We start from the raw sequence: 20,272 nt of genomic DNA, 5'->3' as shown, positions 1-20,272 counted from the left end.
AAATAATGATATTTAGAAAATACATTTATTTTTAGGAAAAAACATCAACCTACTTCCAAATGCAAAAGAAAATCTTTTATGTATAAACATATAATATTAATTAATATGATATTAATATAATATATAATATTATTTAATAATTGCATTTAATAAAAAAATGAGCCACAAAAAGTATCAATTTTTCTATTTAATATATTTTTCTTGTAACTGTAACTTTTATTTTGTATACATTTAAATCGAAATTGTATGAAATTTACAAATGATTTTGCAAAAGATGCAAAAGAGTATAGAATGAGAACTGCAGGATGAAATCAATTATTACTTCCATAATTTCTTGATTGACATATTTTTTTCTGAATCTTTTTGCATGACTTTTGCTACAGCCATTTCAAAGTCTTCTTGGGTAACATGTACACGACGTTCTCTAAGAGCATACATACCAGCTTCTGTACATACACCCTAAAAAAAAAGAAAATAAATAAATAATTCTGGGAATAAAAAATGTTGCATTTTTTAACTGTATATTAAATACCTTCACTTCTGCACCCGATGCACCAGGCATGAGTTCAGCAATTTTTCTTAAATTTATACCACGTGTTAAATTCATTTTTCTCGAATGAATTTTTAAAATATCGAGTCGTGCTTCTTCGTTTGGAGGAGGGAATTCGATTTTACGATCTATACGTCCCGGTCTTAATAACGCTGGATCTAATATATCAATTCTATTTGTAGCCATAATGACTTTTATATTTTTTGTTGCTTCAAAACCATCTAATTGATTAAGTAACTCGAGCATTGTTCGTTGAACCTAATTATAATATAACATAAAATATAGAATAATTATAATATAAAATAATAATAAATACTTATTTAAAATAAAATTTTATTTTATTTTAAAATATAAAATTTACTTCACTATCCCCTCCTGAACCAGATTCAATGCGAGAACTTCCAATTGAATCTATTTCATCCATGAATATTATAGATGGTGCATGTTCTCTTGCCATTACAAATAATTCACGAACCATTCGTGAACCTTCACCAATGAATTTTTGAACCAATTCAGAACCCGATACGCGAATAAATGTACATTCAGTATGATGAGCAACTGCTCTTGCTAATAATGTTTTACCTGTACCTGAAAATAAATGCATTTTTCAATAATATTATTGAATTTTTAATTAAATTTTATTTTTTAATTAAAAAAAAAAATTTTTTTTTATTATTTTTTTGTTACCTGGTGGTCCATATAAAAGTACACCTTTAGGTTGGGCAATTCCAAGAGCATCAAATAATTCAGGATGTTTAACAGGTAATTCAATAACTTCTTTGATTTCTTTGATTTGTTTATCTAAACCACCAACCATTTCATATGTAGAATCTGGTACTTTTTCAACCATCATAAGAGAAACAAGTGGATCAACTTTGTTTGGTAAAATTTTATGCAAAGTATAACTTTCATTACGTAATGCAACTCGTGAATTTGGTGTTACATCATTAATATCAATATTTTTATCTATATCTACTACAAATTTTCCTTCAGGATGTACTTTGACTAAAACTTTTTTTTTATCCATTGGTTTAACAACTTCTCCAACATATGATCCTTGTTCTTGAAGAAGTTGTAATTCTTCACGCAACATACGTACTACAAAAAGATATTTTTATTGTAATCATCATCATTGTACATCAAATAATTAACTAAAAAAAATAAAGATATAATTATAGAATAACATACCTTTTGCATTAAGCTCATTACGTTGTGCTTGTAACCTCCTCAAATTTTGACTTTTTTCAGCTACAATTAATTGAAGTTCTTCGATTTTAGTAATATAATATGGTTTAAAACCTTCTCCTTTCATAGTTTTTTCATCTATTTCCATCTAAAATATTAAAATAAATAAATAGTACCGTTAAACAATAAATATATATCACGTTATTTAGCTTCGAGTACTTACTTTATTTGTGAGCGTCATTGTTGCACTCACTATTTATCTATAATTAAGTACAAATTATAATTATTTTTATGCTATCATTTACCTATAAAAATAAGTGTGAAAAAAAATTTAAAACTTGACTTATATACGATGTTACCAGAAGAATTGCTTGTCATTGATACCTACTGTACTGTAATGTAATCCTCGATCTCAAGTTGGGAGTCGATTACTTGCTATAAGGTTATCGACAATCAATTTTATATCGATTAATATATTTACTGCATATTGATTATAAAACATTAAATGAAGATTAATAAAATTTAATAAAATTTTTTAAATTAAATTAATAAATTATATTTATTTCTTAATGAAAACTATTAAACATTTAATAAAATTTATTTATTATCGCTTAATGTAAATCATCCCTTAAGATTTATAATTTAAAAATAAAAGAGTAATATATTACTTTTTAAATTATATTATTAATTACAAAATAATTAAAATTTATTTTGAATTTATTATTTAATATTTCTTACTTTATGTATTTCCTAAAAATTGCTTAATTTATATTTTTGTAAGATTGGTAAGACTGAACGATAACGGTACTTGATACATGCTTAAAAATTTATAGAATAAAATAAGGCGGCGACGCGGAAAATTATATTATGCTAAAATTTTTTCACCTAATTTTTAATTTTATAAAAAATTTAACACGCGCGTGAATAATAAAAAATGTTCTGTTATAATAATAGTAAAATATATAATATATAAAGTATAACGTGAAAGTATTCAATACGCCACGTGACTGCATGATTTCTATACAGTTTAAATCACATAGGTTAAGGTGAAGACACTCTGACCGGTCGGCGGGAGATGAACTTTGCTCTTAGTTTTTATATATTTTTTATGTAAAAAATGGAATTTGACTTATCGTTCAATTATATGCCAATATTTTCCATTATTTTATTATTATTTGTCACATTCACTACAGTCTTCCAAAAACTTAAGTAAGTATATATTTTTTTTGTTTTCCCTCTGGAATACTACAATCATAATTACATCACATTTTGTTTATATATTAGATTAAGATGGCCTGTAAAAGTAAACTGCTGGTTTTGTAACAAAAATATAAAAATTTGGCGACAACAGCTTAATTGGTGGATGTGTCCATATTGTGAACAATATAATGGTTTTTCTAAGGTAAATTAGTTTTTTCAACTAAAATTTTAAAGGATATATTATTCATAATATTATATATTTATGATATGTATTGAAGATTATATTCATGTGACACATCCAAAAATTTTAATTCAATTATTAAGACTTTATGCATAATGTATCTTGATTATTTCGCCAGGTTGAATTAATTGATTCATTAAATATTTTTAAAGTTATTGGAATATCTTGATACAGAATTGAAACAATCTATCTATGCAATATTGTTTTTAAAATTCAATTTATTTTGGATACTGTTCCTATATTTTCTTCCATGTCAAATTTTAGAATGGTGATTACTCATATAATATACCAGAACAATATAAGAAACCTTCACATGAAATCAAAAGATATTGCACAATCAACCAAAATATGACTAATAAAAGTATAACTAATGGGCTCTGCAAACAATGTAACATGAATGAAAACTTAAAAATATCAAAAATATCTGGCTATATACCTGAAAATGAAAAAAATTATGAATATGAAATTAAAAAGTTGAAAGATAGTTTAGAACAACAATATCCATTGTGTGCAAAATGTAAAATTACAGTAAATAATGTATTATATAAGCAAGCAATATGGCTTGCACAATATAAAATGTTATTATTCAAACAAAAACCATTCTGTATAATTGCTAATGTAAGTATTATAGTAAAATGTAAATGAAATTTTATAACATATTTTATTGATTTCTTTTAAAATATAAAATTAAATTTTCAGGACAAAAAATGTTTTGAATTTGTATGCAGAATAATAGCAACAATATTAGGTTCTATGATAGCATACAATATGGAATTCATATTTTTGCCAGTTGGAGGGTTATTTTTTCAATTCTGTGCTTGTTGGATAACAAAAAAACAAAATTCTGATACATTACTTATGTTCTTATGGATTTGTATGATTACACTCTTACCTTTTAAAGATACAAAATTAATTAAAACAGATTTGCAGAATTCATGGTTTTCTCTAGAATATATAACTCAGTATCATATGGTAAGTTAATAAATTAAAATAAATTGTATTTTGTTAATATTATAATTGTATTTTAATAACGTTTTTTAATAATTTTTGTTTTAGATAATATTATTTATCTCAATTATAGGCTTTATAAATATCATACCTAAATCTCATAAAATTACATTGAATAAAAATATATCATTTAAAAAAATTGAATCTTCTACAAAAAATACAGAATTATTTGATTCATTTACAACAACTTCAAATAATAAGCACAATTTTAACGTTAAAACTACTGGTAATTTAAATGAAAATGTTGTTAATCAATCAGTAGAAAACAAGTCTCAGTGTGTAGGAAATTCAATTAATTCCAAATCTATAATTTTTCAAAATTTATTGTAAGTAATTTATTAAGTTATTAAATTTTTAAATTTTTTATTAATTTTTTATATAACAAAAAATAATTATTTATATTACAGTACAAATTCGGAATTACAATCATCATCCATGTCTGTTGTCAATAATGATGCAATATTTAATTCTATGCCCATATGTAAAAAGAATATGATAGATAATAGTTACTCATTAAATGATAGTTTGAGTACATTAAGCATATTATCATTAGATGAAAATAAACCAAAACATTCAACTAAAATACCTAAGATTTTTCAAACAAAAGTGTATAGTACAAAAAGTTCCGAGATCTTTAAAAAATCTGGTAAAAGACATATTTTATCACCACCAAAACTAAAATCAGTTACACAAACATCCTGGGTAGCCGGTGGTTATTGGCAAGAAGGTATAGATGCACCATCATTGTCCAGATCATCCAGTCAAAGTTCTGGCTTTGGTTCTGTCAGTTCTAATTTTGGTCCATCTAGAGAACCATCTATACATGAATTTGATCAATGTTCAGTTGTATCTGATACAACACAATCCTGTTATACATTACGGCAAAATAATAGTCCCATTGGGTCTTTTTGTCAACAAAGTCTTCAATTTTCACCAGAACCAAAAAATCAATCATTTAATAATCAAACAGTGAGACTTACATCAACTAATCTTTGTACTTCACAAATGTTATCATTGTCTCAAAATAACAAAAGAAATAATTCAATTTTTATGGATCAATGTTCACAAGGACAAAACATGAATATAAATGATATTAAAAGTCCCTCTGAAATGCAAATATTTCCTAGTCATACCACTATTGTAACAAGTCCCATTTGGTTACCAATCCTTTTATGTGGTTCACTTGTATTAAATATAATAGTGTTATGTACTATTTTATTACATTGAACAGGGTATACATTTTTGCTATTCTATCTGAATTTATATTTGCCATTTATACGTATTTTAGTTTTTAATTATAAAGCAAGTTGATTACTATTTTATAAAGTAAAACTTATAAAAAATAGTAATTAATGATATAGAAATTTCAACTTGTTGATAAATAGCGATACACTGCCAGTATAAAGTTTTCTATTATTATCATAAAATATTGTTATTATCACTCGCTTCTTTATCTCATATAAATCATTGTAAATAAATATTATTTTTTTATATGCATTTTACAAAGCATCAAATTTGAACAATAATGTTAAGTTAAACGCATAATAGTGGAAAATGGGATACTGGTTCGACGGAAAAATTATCTGACATAAACTGTGAATCTTGTGATAAAAAAAACGTTCTCCATGTGTGTTCATTAGTAAGATATATATGTAATCCAAAAAATAAGAATTAAGAAGAACTGAAATAATGTGAAATTAAATTCACTTTATATTAATGTTTAATTTTTTTTTTTTTAATTCTATTATTATATTTGTGAATATAAGAAAAATTGCTTTCATTACTGTGACTCATAATTAACAAACAACATTATAAATCTTATTAAAACAATTCTATTATTATTATAATACATGTTAATTTTTTATGTAAATTTTGGTACTTGCAATCTTGTACTATTATCTTGAATATGTTTTGAATGTTAATGTTTAATGTTTTGAATATAAAAATGGTTTGAAAATAAAAAGATAAATTTTTTAAATGAGAATTATAATTTTTTTTTTAGTATATTCAAAATTTTTATTATAATTTTTAAAATATTTCTTATCTTTTTCAATCTTATTAAAATAATATATAATATATACTAAATAAAATTTTATCCAATTTAAAAATATAAGTATTCTTTTAATGATAATTATATATTATATAAAATATCTATGAAATAATATTGTAAATAAAAAACTACAGATGATAAAAGTACAAGCTAGCAATACCATTAAGTGAAATAAAATATCAATAAAAGTTTCTATAATGGTGTTATTATATTTCTTTAAAATTAAAAAAAATCAATATTTTTATTATATAATGATTTTAAAATTAAAATAAAAATAATTTTCAAATTACACTACTAATTACATAATTAATAATTAATTAATATCTTAATATTTATACATATGTACATTTATGAAACTATCTTTTTTTATTTTTTTTTAATATAAATAAAAATTTTTGCATTACAAATTTTGTACATATATAATGATGAAATCCAAAGTATATTCTTTATATTTATAAGAATATATATTATTGTGTTATGATGTAATGTTAAAATAACTAAATAAAATAAATATTATATCTTTATTTAAGATATTTATGTAAAAAAATTTATAAGTTTTTTAATGAATAATATATTTTATACTATTATTTTTTTGTACATTTTTGCACATTTGATATTGAATTTTTAACTTTAAATGGTAATAAACAATATTCATTATCTGATTTATATTTAAAATGTCTAAGATCTGGTACATTAAAATTCACTTTTCGTCTGCGAAATCTTCAATAAAATTAGATATAAATTAAATTATATAATAAAAATTGTAATTTAACAATAACTTACTTAGTATCCTGTTCAATATCTAATGGTTTTGTTTCTCCAATCTCTTCTCTGTAAGTACTCCACCATTGACATTTGGCTATTCCTTCCTTTGAATCTCTATATATTTCTTCTTTTAATGCATCTTTTAATCCGAATTGAGTTAACGTACCAAAACTTTTCAATAAATCTTGTTCTGGAATCCATTTTCTCTGTCTTTAAATATAAAATATAAATTTTATAAATATATTAATAAAAATTAAAACTTTTATATAATTTATTTATAATTAATACACACATAAAATCATATATACCTTGCATTATAAGATCTAATTTTAGGTCCTTCGAGACCTTTTGGTAAAATATTATAACATAAATCATAAGTAGTTGTCATATTACTATAATATTCCTTTTCGTGATGAAAAAATTTTTCTTGGGGTAAACCCTTATGAGGAAATTGTATTCAAAGACAATATCGTAATAATTAAACATCATTTGAAGATTATTTTACATATTATTTATTTCTTATAACATAGTTGGTAATTTTATATACCTCTTGTATAAGTTTGTTTTCCCATTTTACAATTTGATTTATTTTCCAAGTTTCATTAATATGAGGTTTAAAATCTATTTCATATGTAGTTCTCCAATCATCAGGTTGGATTATGTAATCTGCTCTACGTTCAAACCAATCACCTACTAATGTCTTTGGTGAGTACTTGTTTTCATCTAATAGTGGTCCACGATCAAGTATAATTTTTGTAGGAAATAATTTTTTTCGTACATCTGTTAATGATAATGTACGATCTAAACATTGTTGTTCCACATTCCAGTTCATAACATTCATGGTATTTATCTTTGAATAATATCATAAGAAAATAAATTAAACAATAAAGTAAGAATTAAATGAATATTTATTATTGATTGAATTAAAAAATAAATTACTAATCATATGAACTTTTTTATCAATAAAAAAAAAATCAGATATTTATAATTTTGATATTAAATAAATACATATATATATAATATAAATTATTTTATTATTAAATAAATGATATTCAAGAATTATTATTTAAAAAATATTACTAAAAAATGTTAATGCTTTTTTTTTTAATATTTTTAATGCAATTTTCATTAATTATTAAGTAATAGTAATAAGTTTCTTAAAAATAATTTTTCAAATGAGGAAGTGAGTTGCATGTAATAATCCAAGGTACCTTGAAATTACAGTTTTTCTAAACTCTGCATACCATCTAATTCTAGAAAAATTTTAGGAATCCCTACTTCATTTTATTTTCTGCTTTCGATGAGGTAGACCTGAATTTAATCAAGGGCTTTTGAAATATGTTATGACATATACACAAAACATGCAATGAAAAAAGAATTTATTATTCGCATTGCATTTTTATAGTAAACCTACTTCGATACTTATAGGTTTCGCTATGCACCATCGAGCATCAGTATAGATTTTTTTTTTTAAAACGCCTGTAATTTTTTTATGTTGTGGAATTTAATTAAATAAACGCACGTATATAACATATAATTTTTCGAATAAAGCATAATGTAGCAAAGCACGTGATACAACTATATGAGTTTGTCGCACTTTTTCTGTACATTTTTCGGTATGTTTCTAAACCACAATGAAACGAATATCTACATCTGTCAACTTATTTATTTCCTTCACATTCGCATATTTCGTACAGTTTACAAAAGAACGGCAGCGGTTATAGATCAACCTCCTCATTAACAGTGATTTTTGTTTTTCTATGTGTATACCATTAAATATTAACTACTCTTTTTTAATTATAATTTTAAATATGTTTGATGCATTATGAAAATAATAATAACTCTGATTTTTATTTTATTTTCGTGTATATATATCGAAGATTTTTAAAAAGGACTTTTCGACAAGCATCTGATTTTCGAGGAGTTATACAATAAAATTCATTAAATTTTTCTTAAGCTTCATTGCCTGTTTTAATTATGCGCATAAATTATATAAATTATGATGTAAAAAAATAATAATAAACATATATGTCAATTAGAGAAAAATGCTGATAATTTAAATTATATTATAATATATAACAGGCTGATTTATGAATTCGATCATTTTTTAATTATATTTTGATCGTAACGAAAATTTGTTCAATAAGTACTTTTGAATTTTTTTCTCCATGTTGAAAAATCAATAATGCCTTTACAATAGTCTATAAAAATAAATGTTATTTAGTAAGAAAAAGTGGTCGATACTCGAAATTCACAATTAAAGAGTTGCCTAGGCTGAAATTTTATTTCAGGATTCAATAGCTTAAGAAGAGAATTGAATCATGATTCAAAATTCAGCAGATACATTAATATCTTAGTTGAATAGTAGAATGAAAAATACATTATTGTATGACAATATTTCGACAATCGTTAAGGCTTTGAAACAGTAATATTAAGTGTATTTTTCAATAAATACATATACTTGTAGCCTTTTACGAATAGGGCAACTTGCAAAGATTGTTTTAATTTGCCAAATAAATGTAATGGAATACGATTATATTTACATACATTTGACAATAATAATTGCACTCATTATGCACCACGCACTTGTCTTTGCATAATATGCAAACACAATTTCACTCTCGATATCACAAAAGTTAAAAAACGGAAGATGACAAAAAATGATTTCACGTGGAAACATGATTTCTTTCGTTGTTGTCAACAACAACGAGAGACAATGATTCATAGATAAAGAAAATGTTAATTTTTTTTGTCTACACATCATAAAGAATCTGCGCGTAACAAAATTTCGACGTATCACAAACAAATATTTTGTTGCGCACAGTTTATAGAAATCTATCTTAAATTAATATTGTTTAGAATTCTCCTGCTCTGGACAATATATCAAGTACGTGTGGCTCGTACATTTTTAAGAAAATCATAAATAAAACAATTACAAAAAAGTACATAAAAAGTACACAAAAATTGAAAAGCATTAATTACTGACAAATATGATTAAAGAATAGTTTTCTAAAAAATGCATGTGTATACGTTACATTCAACGATTACACTGAAAAAAGAAAAAAAAAGAAAAAGAATCTGTGAGCGAATTTTCGGCGGTCTGCAACAGGTTTTAGGAACTTAAGCAGACCTGTGCAATAACTCACAATTAGACGTACAATACATCTAGGTAACTTCCGAGCATAAGCTCAACATGAAAAAACATAAAAATACGTTTATCTAAGACAAAAGACTTCTTTATAGATCAAATTTTATTGGTCTATAAAACTTTAAATGTAGTATAAAAGCCTCTGATATAAACAAGAATAAGCAATAATAAATTAATTTAAATTAGATGAATATATAAAGATTGATGTAATGAGAACTGTATTATAATTAATAAAATAAACATGAACAAAAATAAGGATGAAATTTTTCTGTCGAAAATGTTCATAAAGCCATTGGTTCTTGGACCATAATATTTAGAGTAGCCAACAAACTTAACACTTTCGTTAAGTGAGCTCTCCGAAAGTCCGAAAAAATTTTTTGTCGCGTATATGTTAATAGCAATGGAGAGAATTCTTACAATTATAAATACTTATAAGCCACGATCATTCCTACAATTTTTTCAAAGCCGCATGTCCAATCGCATTTCATGTCAGCGATACCTACCAAATGTTAGATAGTACTGCCTCATTTGATGAGAAATATTAATGTTGATTGTAGATCAGTTAAAACTATTATAGACAAATTGATTAAATTATATTAATCATTTTTAGATCATTATTATTATTTTCTACTCCATTATAATAGAATTCATTTATCTTTTTAAAGATACAGTATACAAAATTTTGTTAGAAATAAATATTGAAACATTTTTCATAAGAGGCCTTTGCATGATTATTTGATAGACATTCACTTTTATTCATCGTGCATGATATTAAGTTAAATAATTTATAAAAATTAACTATTTACAAATCGATAGGACATGCAGCACTAATTTTATAACTTAATGCACTTATTTGAATATACCTAAGCACATGCTTGTTTTGAGACAAATAAAAAGAACTGGCGGTGCTCCTTGCGGATATATTACGTCTATTACCCTTACTATATAGTTGTAACATTTATGGGTATCCACTACAAATTAGAGTCTCTGGAACTCTATTGCTTTCATTGATGAAAGCGTTCTTGCATTCGTTTTCTGTAAAAGTGAAGGGTTTGGCATTATGCTCACGATCACTGTACGTTGTTACTACCCATATCTGAATAAAAACATGAAAAAAATAAACAAATATCAAAACTACATCAACAAAATCATTAACTAAAAATTAATTTTTTAACAAATAAAAAATTACCCATAACCATTTATTTAAAAAAATTGAAAATTAAAATTTTCGCAAGGTTTGTTCGTCTTTTAAATATTTTTATATGAAAATATCATTTGTTAAACTAAATAGTTTAACATCAAATATATTGAATATATTTATTCCAAACTGTATAACATTTTTATCGATTCCTTTATATAAAATCGGACAAACCTACGATTTTATAATAAAAATATAGATATATTCTTAATTATATACATTGAAAAAAATGTATGTAAAAATAATAAATATTTAACTAACTTTATTGTTACTTACCACGATTTCCCGTTCTAATAGCATTAACATTAGTTAAATGATGTTGACCAGCTCTAATTGGTTTAGCAATTTGCGCACTCGGTCCACGACGGGCTAAATTCTTTTGTCTAACTGCTTCCTTGATTCTATCTACTTCATACTGATAACGTTTACGATCTCGCATTGCACCTTCTTTGGCATCTCGCAATGCTGTTTCTAAAGCTTTGACACGTTCCATAGTAGCCCGTAATCTTTTTTCAAGTTTAGGTAATTCACATCGAAGATCAGCATTATCTCTTACAAGTTGCTTATGAACCTATTAAATAAAAAATACGAAATATGAATATAATTCAATAAAATAAAAATATATATTGAATATTTGTAATCTACCTTTGTAAGCTGGTCTAAATTATTTTCGAGGAAGGAAATCTTTTGTTTCTGTGTTAGTGATCCGCCGTCATCTTCGTTATCTTCTGCAATCATAGTCTTCTTTATTCTAGTTTGAAGATCTTGAACAAATAACTTGCGTAGATTATGCAATGTTTGAAGTTCTTTGGCTACTGTTTCCTCTAGACCTTTAAGATCTTTTCGAGCCTATATAAAAAAAAAAAAACATTAATAATCGTATAAATTTTTTTAATTGCTCTTATATTTTGTAAAATTTATACATACTTGTTCACGACGTTCATTAAGCAAAATCAATTCTTGCAATTTAACAGATTTATTTGCTTCTTCTTGTTTTAATCGTTCATAATCTGCTTGCATTTGTTGATGAGCCAATGTGAATTTCTGATTCAAATCTTTAAGTTCACTAATCAATTCTTGTTTTTCAGATAATTCATCTCTAAGTGCTGCGACCTATATAATTAATAACAATAACAATAATAATAACAATAACATATAATAATGTAATGAATAATGTATTTAACATGTATTACTTGTTTCTGATGAGCATCTCGCAATTGATCCATTTGCTCTTCCAGTGCCACTCTCATCTTTGTCGCTGCTTCTTTTTCTTCTGCTTTTTCTTTATTTGTAACTGCTTGTACCTGTTCTGCAGCCTTTAACTTGGCACATTCTTCGCGTAAAGCATCAACATCTTCTTCTAAAGCACGTTTACGTGCTTCTGCTACTTTCATTGATTCTGTTAATGTTTGCATACGAGCTTCATGTTGAGAAATTAATAATCGACATTCAGCCAAATCTTTTTCATATTCAGCAACCTAAAATAAAATTTATGAATGAGTATCATAATTAAAAATTAAATATAATAAATTCAAAAAGTATGAAATCGAATGCTTACTTTCTTGTTACAGTCTACTTGGAAACTTTCTAATCCTTGACATCGTTGTACTAAATTCTTCACCTCTGATTTCATTTTACTAATAAACAGTCTTGCCACAGTAAATTCTTCTTCAAGTTTACCATTACTTTCCGTAGGTGCAACCTAAAAAATATAAAATTTTTAATATTTTATTTAATATAAAAAATTAAAAAATTCTTTAAATAATTTAATAAATAAGATTTACTTTTAGATTTTCATCACCACCAATTGCAACCCCAATTTCACCTAAATCTTTCAAGAAGTTTGCTAGCATTTCCGCAATACGTTTCCTTTGATGAGCTGACATATCGCGTAGTTGTTGTAATTCTGAAGCCGTACTGTTTAATGTCGTTTGTTTTGCTAATAATTCTTCTGTTAAAGTTTCAGTTTCTTTCTTTTTAATATCACACTATGAAAATGAATATAGTAATTTAATATATATTCCTATATTTTTCAATAAAAATAATATAAAAAAATTAATACAAAAAATACCTCTTGGCATTTCTGATCATAATTAACTGCTAATTCTTCCAATGCTTGTAAAACTTCTTTAACTTCTTCCTTAGCCCGTTCATGTTCTTGCTGTGTTCGATTTACTTCCTGTTGAAGCTTTTCATATTCACGTCTTGCAGTAGCAATTAATTCTGCTTGTTCATGAATTTGTTCTTTTAAGTTCTCAACATATTGTGATTGTTGATTAATTTCTTCATCTTTATCATCCAACTGTTGATAAAGTCTTTCACGTTCTTCTTCCAATTTTTGTCTTTCTTCATTAGATAAAGATCCAGCCATTAAATTGCCACCAGGAGTAGCTGGCATCGGACCGTCATCTAGTTTACCTGAAAATGATTATAATTTATAACATATATATATAACATAGTAACATTTTTATTTTCAAAAAATAAATTAGATACTACCTTCAATAGACATATTAATTGGTGTTGTAACATCTGGTCCTTCAACCAAATTAACTTGTTCTTCAGGTTTAACAGTTTCACCCTGTCGCCAACGCGATAATTCAGCTTCTAATTTTTCAACTTTTCCTTTCAATCTAGCTGCTTTTTCCTTTTCTCTTTCGTAGCGACGTTTCCATTCTTCAGCTGTTAATTCCTCATTAACACATACAACATTCTTAATAGTTTTAGCACGTTTACCTAAAAAAATAAGTAATGTAATAATTGAAAAATTTTATTTGTCAAAAAGAAATCAAGAAATTTTTCTATTACCAAAATCTAATGTCGATTTTGTTTCTGATTCATTGAAACTAGCTGGTGAACAACAAATAATAATTGTAGTTCTGGCATTGCCACCAAGAGATTCTTGTAAAATTCTAGTTAATTTTGAATCACGATAAGGAATGTGAGTTTTATTTCCATCAGCTAAAGCTGAAATTACATTGCCAAGTGCTGATAGAGATTTATTGATATTTTTTGCTTCATCTAGAACAGTTCCTTCTGCTCCAGTTTTAGAAACCTAAAATATAGAAATAAAATTAATATATTCTTATATTTTAATAATATATTTTTATTTGAAAAAAAAAAAAAAAAAAAAGATATAGAAATTTTATGAAATAGATATATTATAATGCACCTTCTCTGAACCAGCCAAATCAACAAGATATAATTTTCCAGAAAGCTTCTTTTGGTTTTCTAAATTTTCCTGTTTTACATTTATTAAAAATACAGAATGAGAACGTGAACTGTGTTCGTTCATATTAGTTACTGCAATGTGCCTATTTGATTTTCCTTCTTCTATAACTTCAAATACTTCTTCAGGACTAGATACAAAGCGTTCTGTTGCACCTTTTACAAATGGAACTCGATTCTTATCTTCATGCACACTTAAATTCACTTTAGAAACTAAAAATAAAAGAAATTAGAAAATAATTAATTTTAATTAAGAAGGTGTGTTACATTAAATATAAAAAAAATTAAACATAGATAATAATATTCTTACCATCAAGAAGATCTCTGATTTTATCCATATAGATTTCAAAATATGATACCTTGATGTGAAATTCCAAATTTTCTTCCATACCATAAATATGATTGAAAATATCATTAACAATTCTGGGAATAATACCTTGTTTATTTGGATCTCCAATAACACCTTCCATAGTATGTGTTTTTCCTAATTTATGCATAAATATTTTATTAAAAAAATATTTTATTAAAATAATATTTTTTAAATAAAATTCATTCTACAAAATTTTATAATTAGAATTAATAATTATTTAATTTTTATAACTAATAAAAAATCAACAATTCTACATAATATGTATTTTAATTACCTGAAGATGTTTGACCATATGCAAAAATAGTGCCGTTATACCCTGCCAACACATCTGTGACAATTGATCTAGCCGCTTCATTGTAAACTTTGTCTTGAGTAGCATTTGGTTTAAAAACTTTGTCAAAAAGATATACTTTTCCCTAAAAAATATAATATTGTCATGAAAAATCTGGAACAATTGTAAATTTCAGAAAATTTTAATTATACAATGTAAATCATTTAAATTATACATTAATATATTATTTTATTTTATTAATTTGTATTTATGAACATATTCATATTAACTATATAAAATAGAATGTTTAATAATTAAGTAAATATTTTACGTAATGAAAAATATAATATACTAAAACATGTTCCGTTATAATAATATAGCCGCGGACAAAATATTCTTTGTTTTCTTGATCAATGTCAGCTATGTATACATTGTCTTGGTTTATATAAACATATAAATATAATCTAGCATTATAAATTTTTATATCAGAGTGGTTTAAATTTTTAATTAAAGTTTGTAATTCTTCAATTAAATAAGATTTTTAAATATTTTTGAATATCTGATTGAATCTCAAAGAGAAAGGAAAGTGCGATAAAATAGTCATATTAGGTATTTAAAAATTTCAAAAAAAATGAAATAAAATTTTGCAATTATAGATATTATATATTATAATATTAAATAATAATAATAATAATCATAAAGATCAACGAAAATTGATGATTAAATTAGATATTAATTTCTGTAAATAATAAAAAAAGAACACAATGAAAGAAAAAATGTTATAACAGTTTTAATTAATAAACTATTCATGCAATGAACTTCGGTAGCGATGATGAAAAGACTTATGAATAAGGCAAATTTCGATGATATAAAAAATAAAAAAAATTTTTATTGAAATCATAAAATAGTGTTAAGAAACTTCAACAAACTGGAAATTATGAATATTGATGATTAGAAGATTATTATGAAAATTATGAATAGACGAGTCCGAGTGATGGATTTTTTCATTCATCGTAAGATAGATGAAAAATTAAATGATTATATATATAAAAAGATAGAAAAATATAAATCGAAAAATTATAAAACAAATTATTTACTATTATTGTAATATTAAAATTAATAAATATGATAGCTAAAAAAAATTCTATTATTTAATAAGAAAGAATCAATCATTATCAAAAAAAAAATTTCATTATTTTTGATAAAATATTAAATTATTTAATTATGCAAAATAATGATTTATAAAAAAGCTTGTATTTTTTTGAATATTTTATTAATTTTAATCATTATTTTTTATTATTACTTTCATTTTATTATGAAAGTCTTAAAATCTTTGAATAAAAATGATAATTTAAATAATTGATTTTAAAAAATAACTAAAAATATATAATATAATATAATATATACAAATATAAATATTTATCAACTTTGAATAAGTAATGATTTAATCTAATTTTAATTTAAATTTTATTTTTATATTATATATTTCATAATAAATTATGAATAAAATAAAATAGAAAATATAACATGGAAATCGTAAATAAGAAAAGACATTTCTAAATCTCTATAGAAGAATATAAGGAAAAAGGAGGACAATTGCACTCAATAAAGCTTTGTTTCAGAAACCTCTTGAAACAATAGCAATATCTTTACTAAGCATTATATTAAAAGGCTTTCATATGAGAAAAAAATGATACATTTATAAACATATCTATTTAAAAATAATATATATGCATTTCAATATATTTCAAATCATAACATATTTAAAAATAATAGAAATAATATTAGAAATAATTTCAAGTTTTAATTTAATAGGCATAAATAATACAGAATTGCAATTCTGTTTAATGATTTTTTTATATATTAATATATATTTTAATATATAAATTATAGATAATTATAAAAATATATAATTTTATATATAATTTTATTTTACATTATTAAATTTATCTTGCATTATAAATTTATATTAAAATTATATTAAAATATTATATTAAAATTATATTAAATTTATATTAAATTTATTTTCTATCTATTAGAAAAACTAATCTTTAAAATGATTTGATAATCTCTATATTTTATCTATCTTTTAAAATGAGAATTTATTTCTCAATGCTGATGAAATCATCAAATTCACATAATATATTAAAAAACATTAAGTATACATATATTTTATGAAAACATTATAAAAAGCAATTATAAAAAAATAAAATCGTTTATTAAATTACAATATAACGAATTCAATTAAATATTTCGTAAAATTGAATTTACATTTATTGAATAAATCTAAAGTTTGTTAAGATAAAAATTGACTTTTGAATGAATTAAAACAGTGAAATAAAACAAAAAAAAATCGTTAATATATTTATTATATTTATTTTGAATTAAGATTTAATCGATCACTTAGATATGTCAACGTAAGAAAATCATTCAGCAAAATGAACACCGATGAGGATGAAATTAAATTTATTTTATTGAAAATAACAAAAGTGAATCAACGTGCATTGTTCGAAAAAATTTTGTAATACGTGTAAAATGCACAGCATGCGGTTTACAGATAAGATATTGGGCAAAGAGAAGGACTAAGAGCAGCTGTCAGCTGTGCACGATGACATCACACATAAGCTGAACACGGTTAACGAACATAATAATTAAAAAAGATAATGACGTAAAATACATACCCCGATAGAGATGCAATTATCCTCACCGCCAGAAGGGAATTTTACGATAAATTTCGAACCAGCTTTTTCTTCGGAGTCGTTCAAAGGTCGAAATCTACAGACTACCTTAATACTGTCCTCCGCGGCAATCTCACGCTCCCTTGGCGTCTCCATTGCCATATTTTGGTAGCTCGAATTCGTGAGACGAGTTCCTTAGTTCTTCTAATTAGCCACACTTAAAAATGATTTCCAATCTCTCGTAGGGTGCATAGGCGATGAGATGGTCGCGTGAACCACATGAAGAACCACTACCGTCTCTCTGTCACAAACCACAGCCCGTTTCGGAGCCAGTAAAGATGGCTGCCGTTGTTCGATGATTTTGCGGGTGGATTGATTTGCGTGTGCAAAGGTGAGAATCAACGATTGTACTTATATTAGATTGAAAAAAGAACATGGACGATAAATAATACGCGACGATCTTGTTTTCTAATACATTACTATTCTATGCTAAATCTGAAAATGATTTTTTTGAATATACTTGGTTCCCTAAAAACCAATCGATGAGAAGTCTAGACAAAGTTTAACGCAAACGCGTCGAACTAAATGTGCGCGCGCGCTGTACGACTTGTCTCTGCGCATATGAAGCAGCATTGTCGGCGGATATCATGCGTTGTCAGGCCTGTAACCTGCGTGGGTGTCGCTTATTTTTTCAAATTATTTTTCTAAATATTTTATTAAATATTTAAAATACGAAAATTTTACTTTAATAATCATTCTTAATTTATTGATAACATTTGTAAATCATTCGTATTTTGAAAAGTAATTATAACATTTAGACTATTTTATAGTTTTTTTTTTACATAATTTTTTTACATAATAAATTTAATGAAAGTTAATTTAAATTTAATTAAAATTTTTATTAAAATCATTGAATTTAAAATTTTTAATTATTTTCATTTAGATAATAATAACATTTTATTTCTCAAAAAATAAAATAATAAGAATTATTAAATAATATTACATATTGCATATTTATATATATAATTATTGCATATTATATATATATAAATTATTTTTAATAAAAACATTATATTTATATGTTTTTGATATTGTTAAAAAATTAATTTCTAATCTTTCTATGGCTCTCAAATGGCTATTCATGTTTTAGAAGGTAAATACATTTTTAATTATTATTTTATTCCATCATATTATATTAATCTAGAATATATAAAATTAAATTTTAATATTATTATATATTATAATATATGAACATAAATATTTATTTTAAATTTTATTAATTCTTTAATATTAAAATTCATATTCATATTTTGGAAAAAATTAAAATATTCTGATAATAATAATATAACATTTATTTAAACATCAATATTCATTAAGATATATAAAATTATATTTATTTTATATTGCGAAACATTATGTTAGAAAAATGTTTTTTTAATGATTGAATATGTTATTTACATATATTTATATTATCATTTGTAATTTTATCATAATAAAAAATGTAAAAACGTAATTTTAGTATTATATAAAAAAAATTGAAAAATAAATAATTCTTGAAAATATCTGATCAATATATTATTATAAATATATATTTTTTATTTTTAAAAAAAGAAATAAAATACTTATAAAATATTATTTTATAAGTATATTTTTTAATTATATATTATGAATGATATATAAAAATTAAAATATAAAAATTAATTTATGATAAATATATTAAATATATATTTTAAAAATTTAATTTTAATTTTTAATTGATTTTTTTTATATTTAGTACGATACTGTCTTTTTTATCCTCATTATTTTTGTTCTTATATCCTGTCGTGACCTTCATAACCTGACGTTTATTGATTTAAACAGATTTTGCACTATGCGTATGCATAGACTGCAGTATCAGTCATTTGTCATATTTTTGTTAAATAAATATTTATTGAGAATCTTATACTAAAATAATAAATTCTTATATTTTTTAAAATAAATTCATACAATATAATATCAAATTTATGATGTAAATATAATGCATTTCTATTGCATATTATTATAATAATAAATATATATGCGAAATGATTAAAAACTTTATTGATCAATTTTTCTTGTTAAAAATCCATCAATTCGATTTTGTATAAAACTTTAAATAATAATTATCAACCATTGCATATTTTTTAATTATTTTTTAAAATATTTTTAAAAAAATAAATAAAAAATACTTAGTTTTTTTTACTTAATGTGATAAATAATATATAAATTTACATCTTAAAAAATAAATATATAATTATAAAATTTTTTTTTAAAATTTCAAAAAGATCAATCATTAAATTTTAAATTTTTCGGAATATTTTATTTTTTATAAAATTTTAACTACTATTAATTAAAAAACATAGTT

At 23.6% G+C, this 20,272-nt stretch overlaps 4 protein-coding genes across 8 annotated transcripts; 1 reads left to right on the top strand and 3 right to left on the bottom strand.

The window, feature by feature from the left end:
- Positions 1 to 11: 11 nt before the first annotated feature.
- Rpt6 (26S proteasome regulatory subunit Rpt6) lies at positions 12 to 2,183 on the bottom strand. 3 transcript variants are annotated; one of them, XM_012493385.3, is made up of 7 exons: positions 2,124 to 2,183; positions 1,959 to 1,995; positions 1,739 to 1,883; positions 1,238 to 1,648; positions 912 to 1,138; positions 533 to 808; positions 12 to 459 (listed from the first exon to the last, which is right to left on the bottom strand). In XM_012493385.3, exons 2-7 carry the CDS (start codon positions 1,974 to 1,976, stop codon positions 319 to 321), a joined length of 1,218 nt encoding a protein of 405 aa, XP_012348839.1. In that variant the 5' UTR covers positions 1,977 to 1,995; positions 2,124 to 2,183; the 3' UTR covers positions 12 to 318. The 3 variants fall into 3 exon arrangements, with proteins under 3 accessions (XP_012348839.1, XP_012348838.1, XP_012348837.1); XM_012493384.3 differs by having other exon boundaries at positions 2,079 to 2,179; XM_012493383.3 differs by having other exon boundaries at positions 1,959 to 2,165.
- A 308-nt stretch (positions 2,184 to 2,491) lies between these two features.
- Positions 2,492 to 6,440, top strand: LOC100865568 (uncharacterized). The gene is made up of 6 exons (XM_003698428.4): positions 2,492 to 2,944; positions 3,020 to 3,137; positions 3,441 to 3,794; positions 3,876 to 4,148; positions 4,233 to 4,510; positions 4,592 to 6,440. Exons 1-6 carry the CDS (start codon positions 2,853 to 2,855, stop codon positions 5,409 to 5,411), a joined length of 1,935 nt encoding a protein of 644 aa, XP_003698476.1. The 5' UTR covers positions 2,492 to 2,852; the 3' UTR covers positions 5,412 to 6,440.
- Positions 6,441 to 6,781: 341 nt separating this feature from the next.
- Positions 6,782 to 8,735, bottom strand: LOC105736853 (cilia- and flagella-associated protein 107). Of its 2 annotated transcripts, XM_031919804.2 has the most exons (6): positions 8,414 to 8,735; positions 8,211 to 8,310; positions 7,547 to 7,849; positions 7,308 to 7,438; positions 7,018 to 7,209; positions 6,782 to 6,954 (listed from the first exon to the last, which is right to left on the bottom strand). In XM_031919804.2, exons 3-6 carry the CDS (start codon positions 7,838 to 7,840, stop codon positions 6,819 to 6,821), a joined length of 753 nt encoding a protein of 250 aa, XP_031775664.1. In that variant the 5' UTR covers positions 7,841 to 7,849; positions 8,211 to 8,310; positions 8,414 to 8,735; the 3' UTR covers positions 6,782 to 6,818. The 2 variants fall into 2 exon arrangements, with proteins under 2 accessions (XP_031775664.1, XP_086766583.1); XM_086910457.1 differs by lacking the exons at positions 6,782 to 6,954; positions 8,211 to 8,310; positions 8,414 to 8,735 and having other exon boundaries at positions 7,014 to 7,209; positions 7,547 to 7,840.
- Khc (kinesin heavy chain) lies at positions 7,488 to 19,742 on the bottom strand. 2 transcript variants are annotated; one of them, XM_086910456.1, is made up of 16 exons: positions 17,893 to 19,742; positions 15,215 to 15,356; positions 14,881 to 15,054; positions 14,515 to 14,783; positions 14,151 to 14,397; positions 13,842 to 14,078; positions 13,417 to 13,763; positions 13,130 to 13,333; positions 12,904 to 13,047; positions 12,539 to 12,823; positions 12,273 to 12,458; positions 11,991 to 12,194; positions 11,622 to 11,916; positions 8,414 to 11,182; positions 8,211 to 8,310; positions 7,488 to 7,849 (listed from the first exon to the last, which is right to left on the bottom strand). In XM_086910456.1, the coding sequence occupies exons 1-14, from the start codon at positions 18,049 to 18,051 to the stop codon at positions 11,106 to 11,108; spliced, it is 2,970 nt and encodes a 989-aa protein (XP_086766582.1). In that variant the 5' UTR covers positions 18,052 to 19,742; the 3' UTR covers positions 7,488 to 7,849; positions 8,211 to 8,310; positions 8,414 to 11,105. The 2 variants fall into 2 exon arrangements, with proteins under 2 accessions (XP_086766582.1, XP_003698460.1); XM_003698412.4 differs by having other exon boundaries at positions 8,211 to 11,182.
- Between the last annotated feature and the right edge of the window lie 530 nt (positions 19,743 to 20,272).

The sequence above is a fragment of the Apis florea genome, unplaced genomic scaffold (assembly GCF_048593485.1).
Source record: "Apis florea isolate Af1SG1 unplaced genomic scaffold, ASM4859348v1 contig_3184_pilon, whole genome shotgun sequence".
In the NCBI taxonomy this organism is placed as follows: domain Eukaryota; kingdom Metazoa; phylum Arthropoda; class Insecta; order Hymenoptera; family Apidae; genus Apis; species Apis florea.
Note: the sequence above shows the minus strand (reverse complement) of the source record. Positions and strands in the feature narration are given on the sequence as shown.

Excerpts from the sequence above, each read along its gene's own strand:
- LOC100865568 (XM_003698428.4), top strand. The coding sequence starts at position 2,853 with ATGGAATTTGACTTATCGTTCAATTATATGCCAATATTTTCCATTATT. Across the intron at positions 3,138-3,440 it reads AATATAATGGTTTTTCTAAG|AATGGTGATTACTCATATAA; the intron begins GTAAATTAGTTT and ends GTCAAATTTTAG. Across the intron at positions 4,149-4,232 it reads ATATAACTCAGTATCATATG|ATAATATTATTTATCTCAAT; the intron begins GTAAGTTAATAA and ends TTTTTGTTTTAG.
- Khc (XM_003698412.4), bottom strand. The coding sequence starts at position 18,051 with ATGGCAATGGAGACGCCAAGGGAGCGTGAGATTGCCGCGGAGGACAGT. Across the intron at positions 13,048-13,129 it reads GTGGTGATGAAAATCTAAAA|GTTGCACCTACGGAAAGTAA; the intron begins GTAAATCTTATT and ends TATATTTTTTAG. Across the intron at positions 12,195-12,272 it reads TTAATGAACGTCGTGAACAA|GCTCGAAAAGATCTTAAAGG; the intron begins GTATGTATAAAT and ends TTTTTTATATAG.
- LOC105736853 (XM_031919804.2), bottom strand. The coding sequence starts at position 7,840 with ATGAATGTTATGAACTGGAATGTGGAACAACAATGTTTAGATCGTACA. Across the intron at positions 7,210-7,307 it reads ATTAGATCTTATAATGCAAG|ACAGAGAAAATGGATTCCAG; the intron begins GTATATATGATT and ends TTATATTTAAAG. Across the intron at positions 6,955-7,017 it reads GATATTGAACAGGATACTAA|ATTTCGCAGACGAAAAGTGA; the intron begins GTAAGTTATTGT and ends ATTTTATTGAAG.
- Rpt6 (XM_012493385.3), bottom strand. Across the intron at positions 809-911 it reads GTTCAGGAGGGGATAGTGAA|GTTCAACGAACAATGCTCGA; the intron begins GTAAATTTTATA and ends TATTATAATTAG. Across the intron at positions 460-532 it reads CATCGGGTGCAGAAGTGAAG|GGTGTATGTACAGAAGCTGG; the intron begins GTATTTAATATA and ends CTTTTTTTTTAG.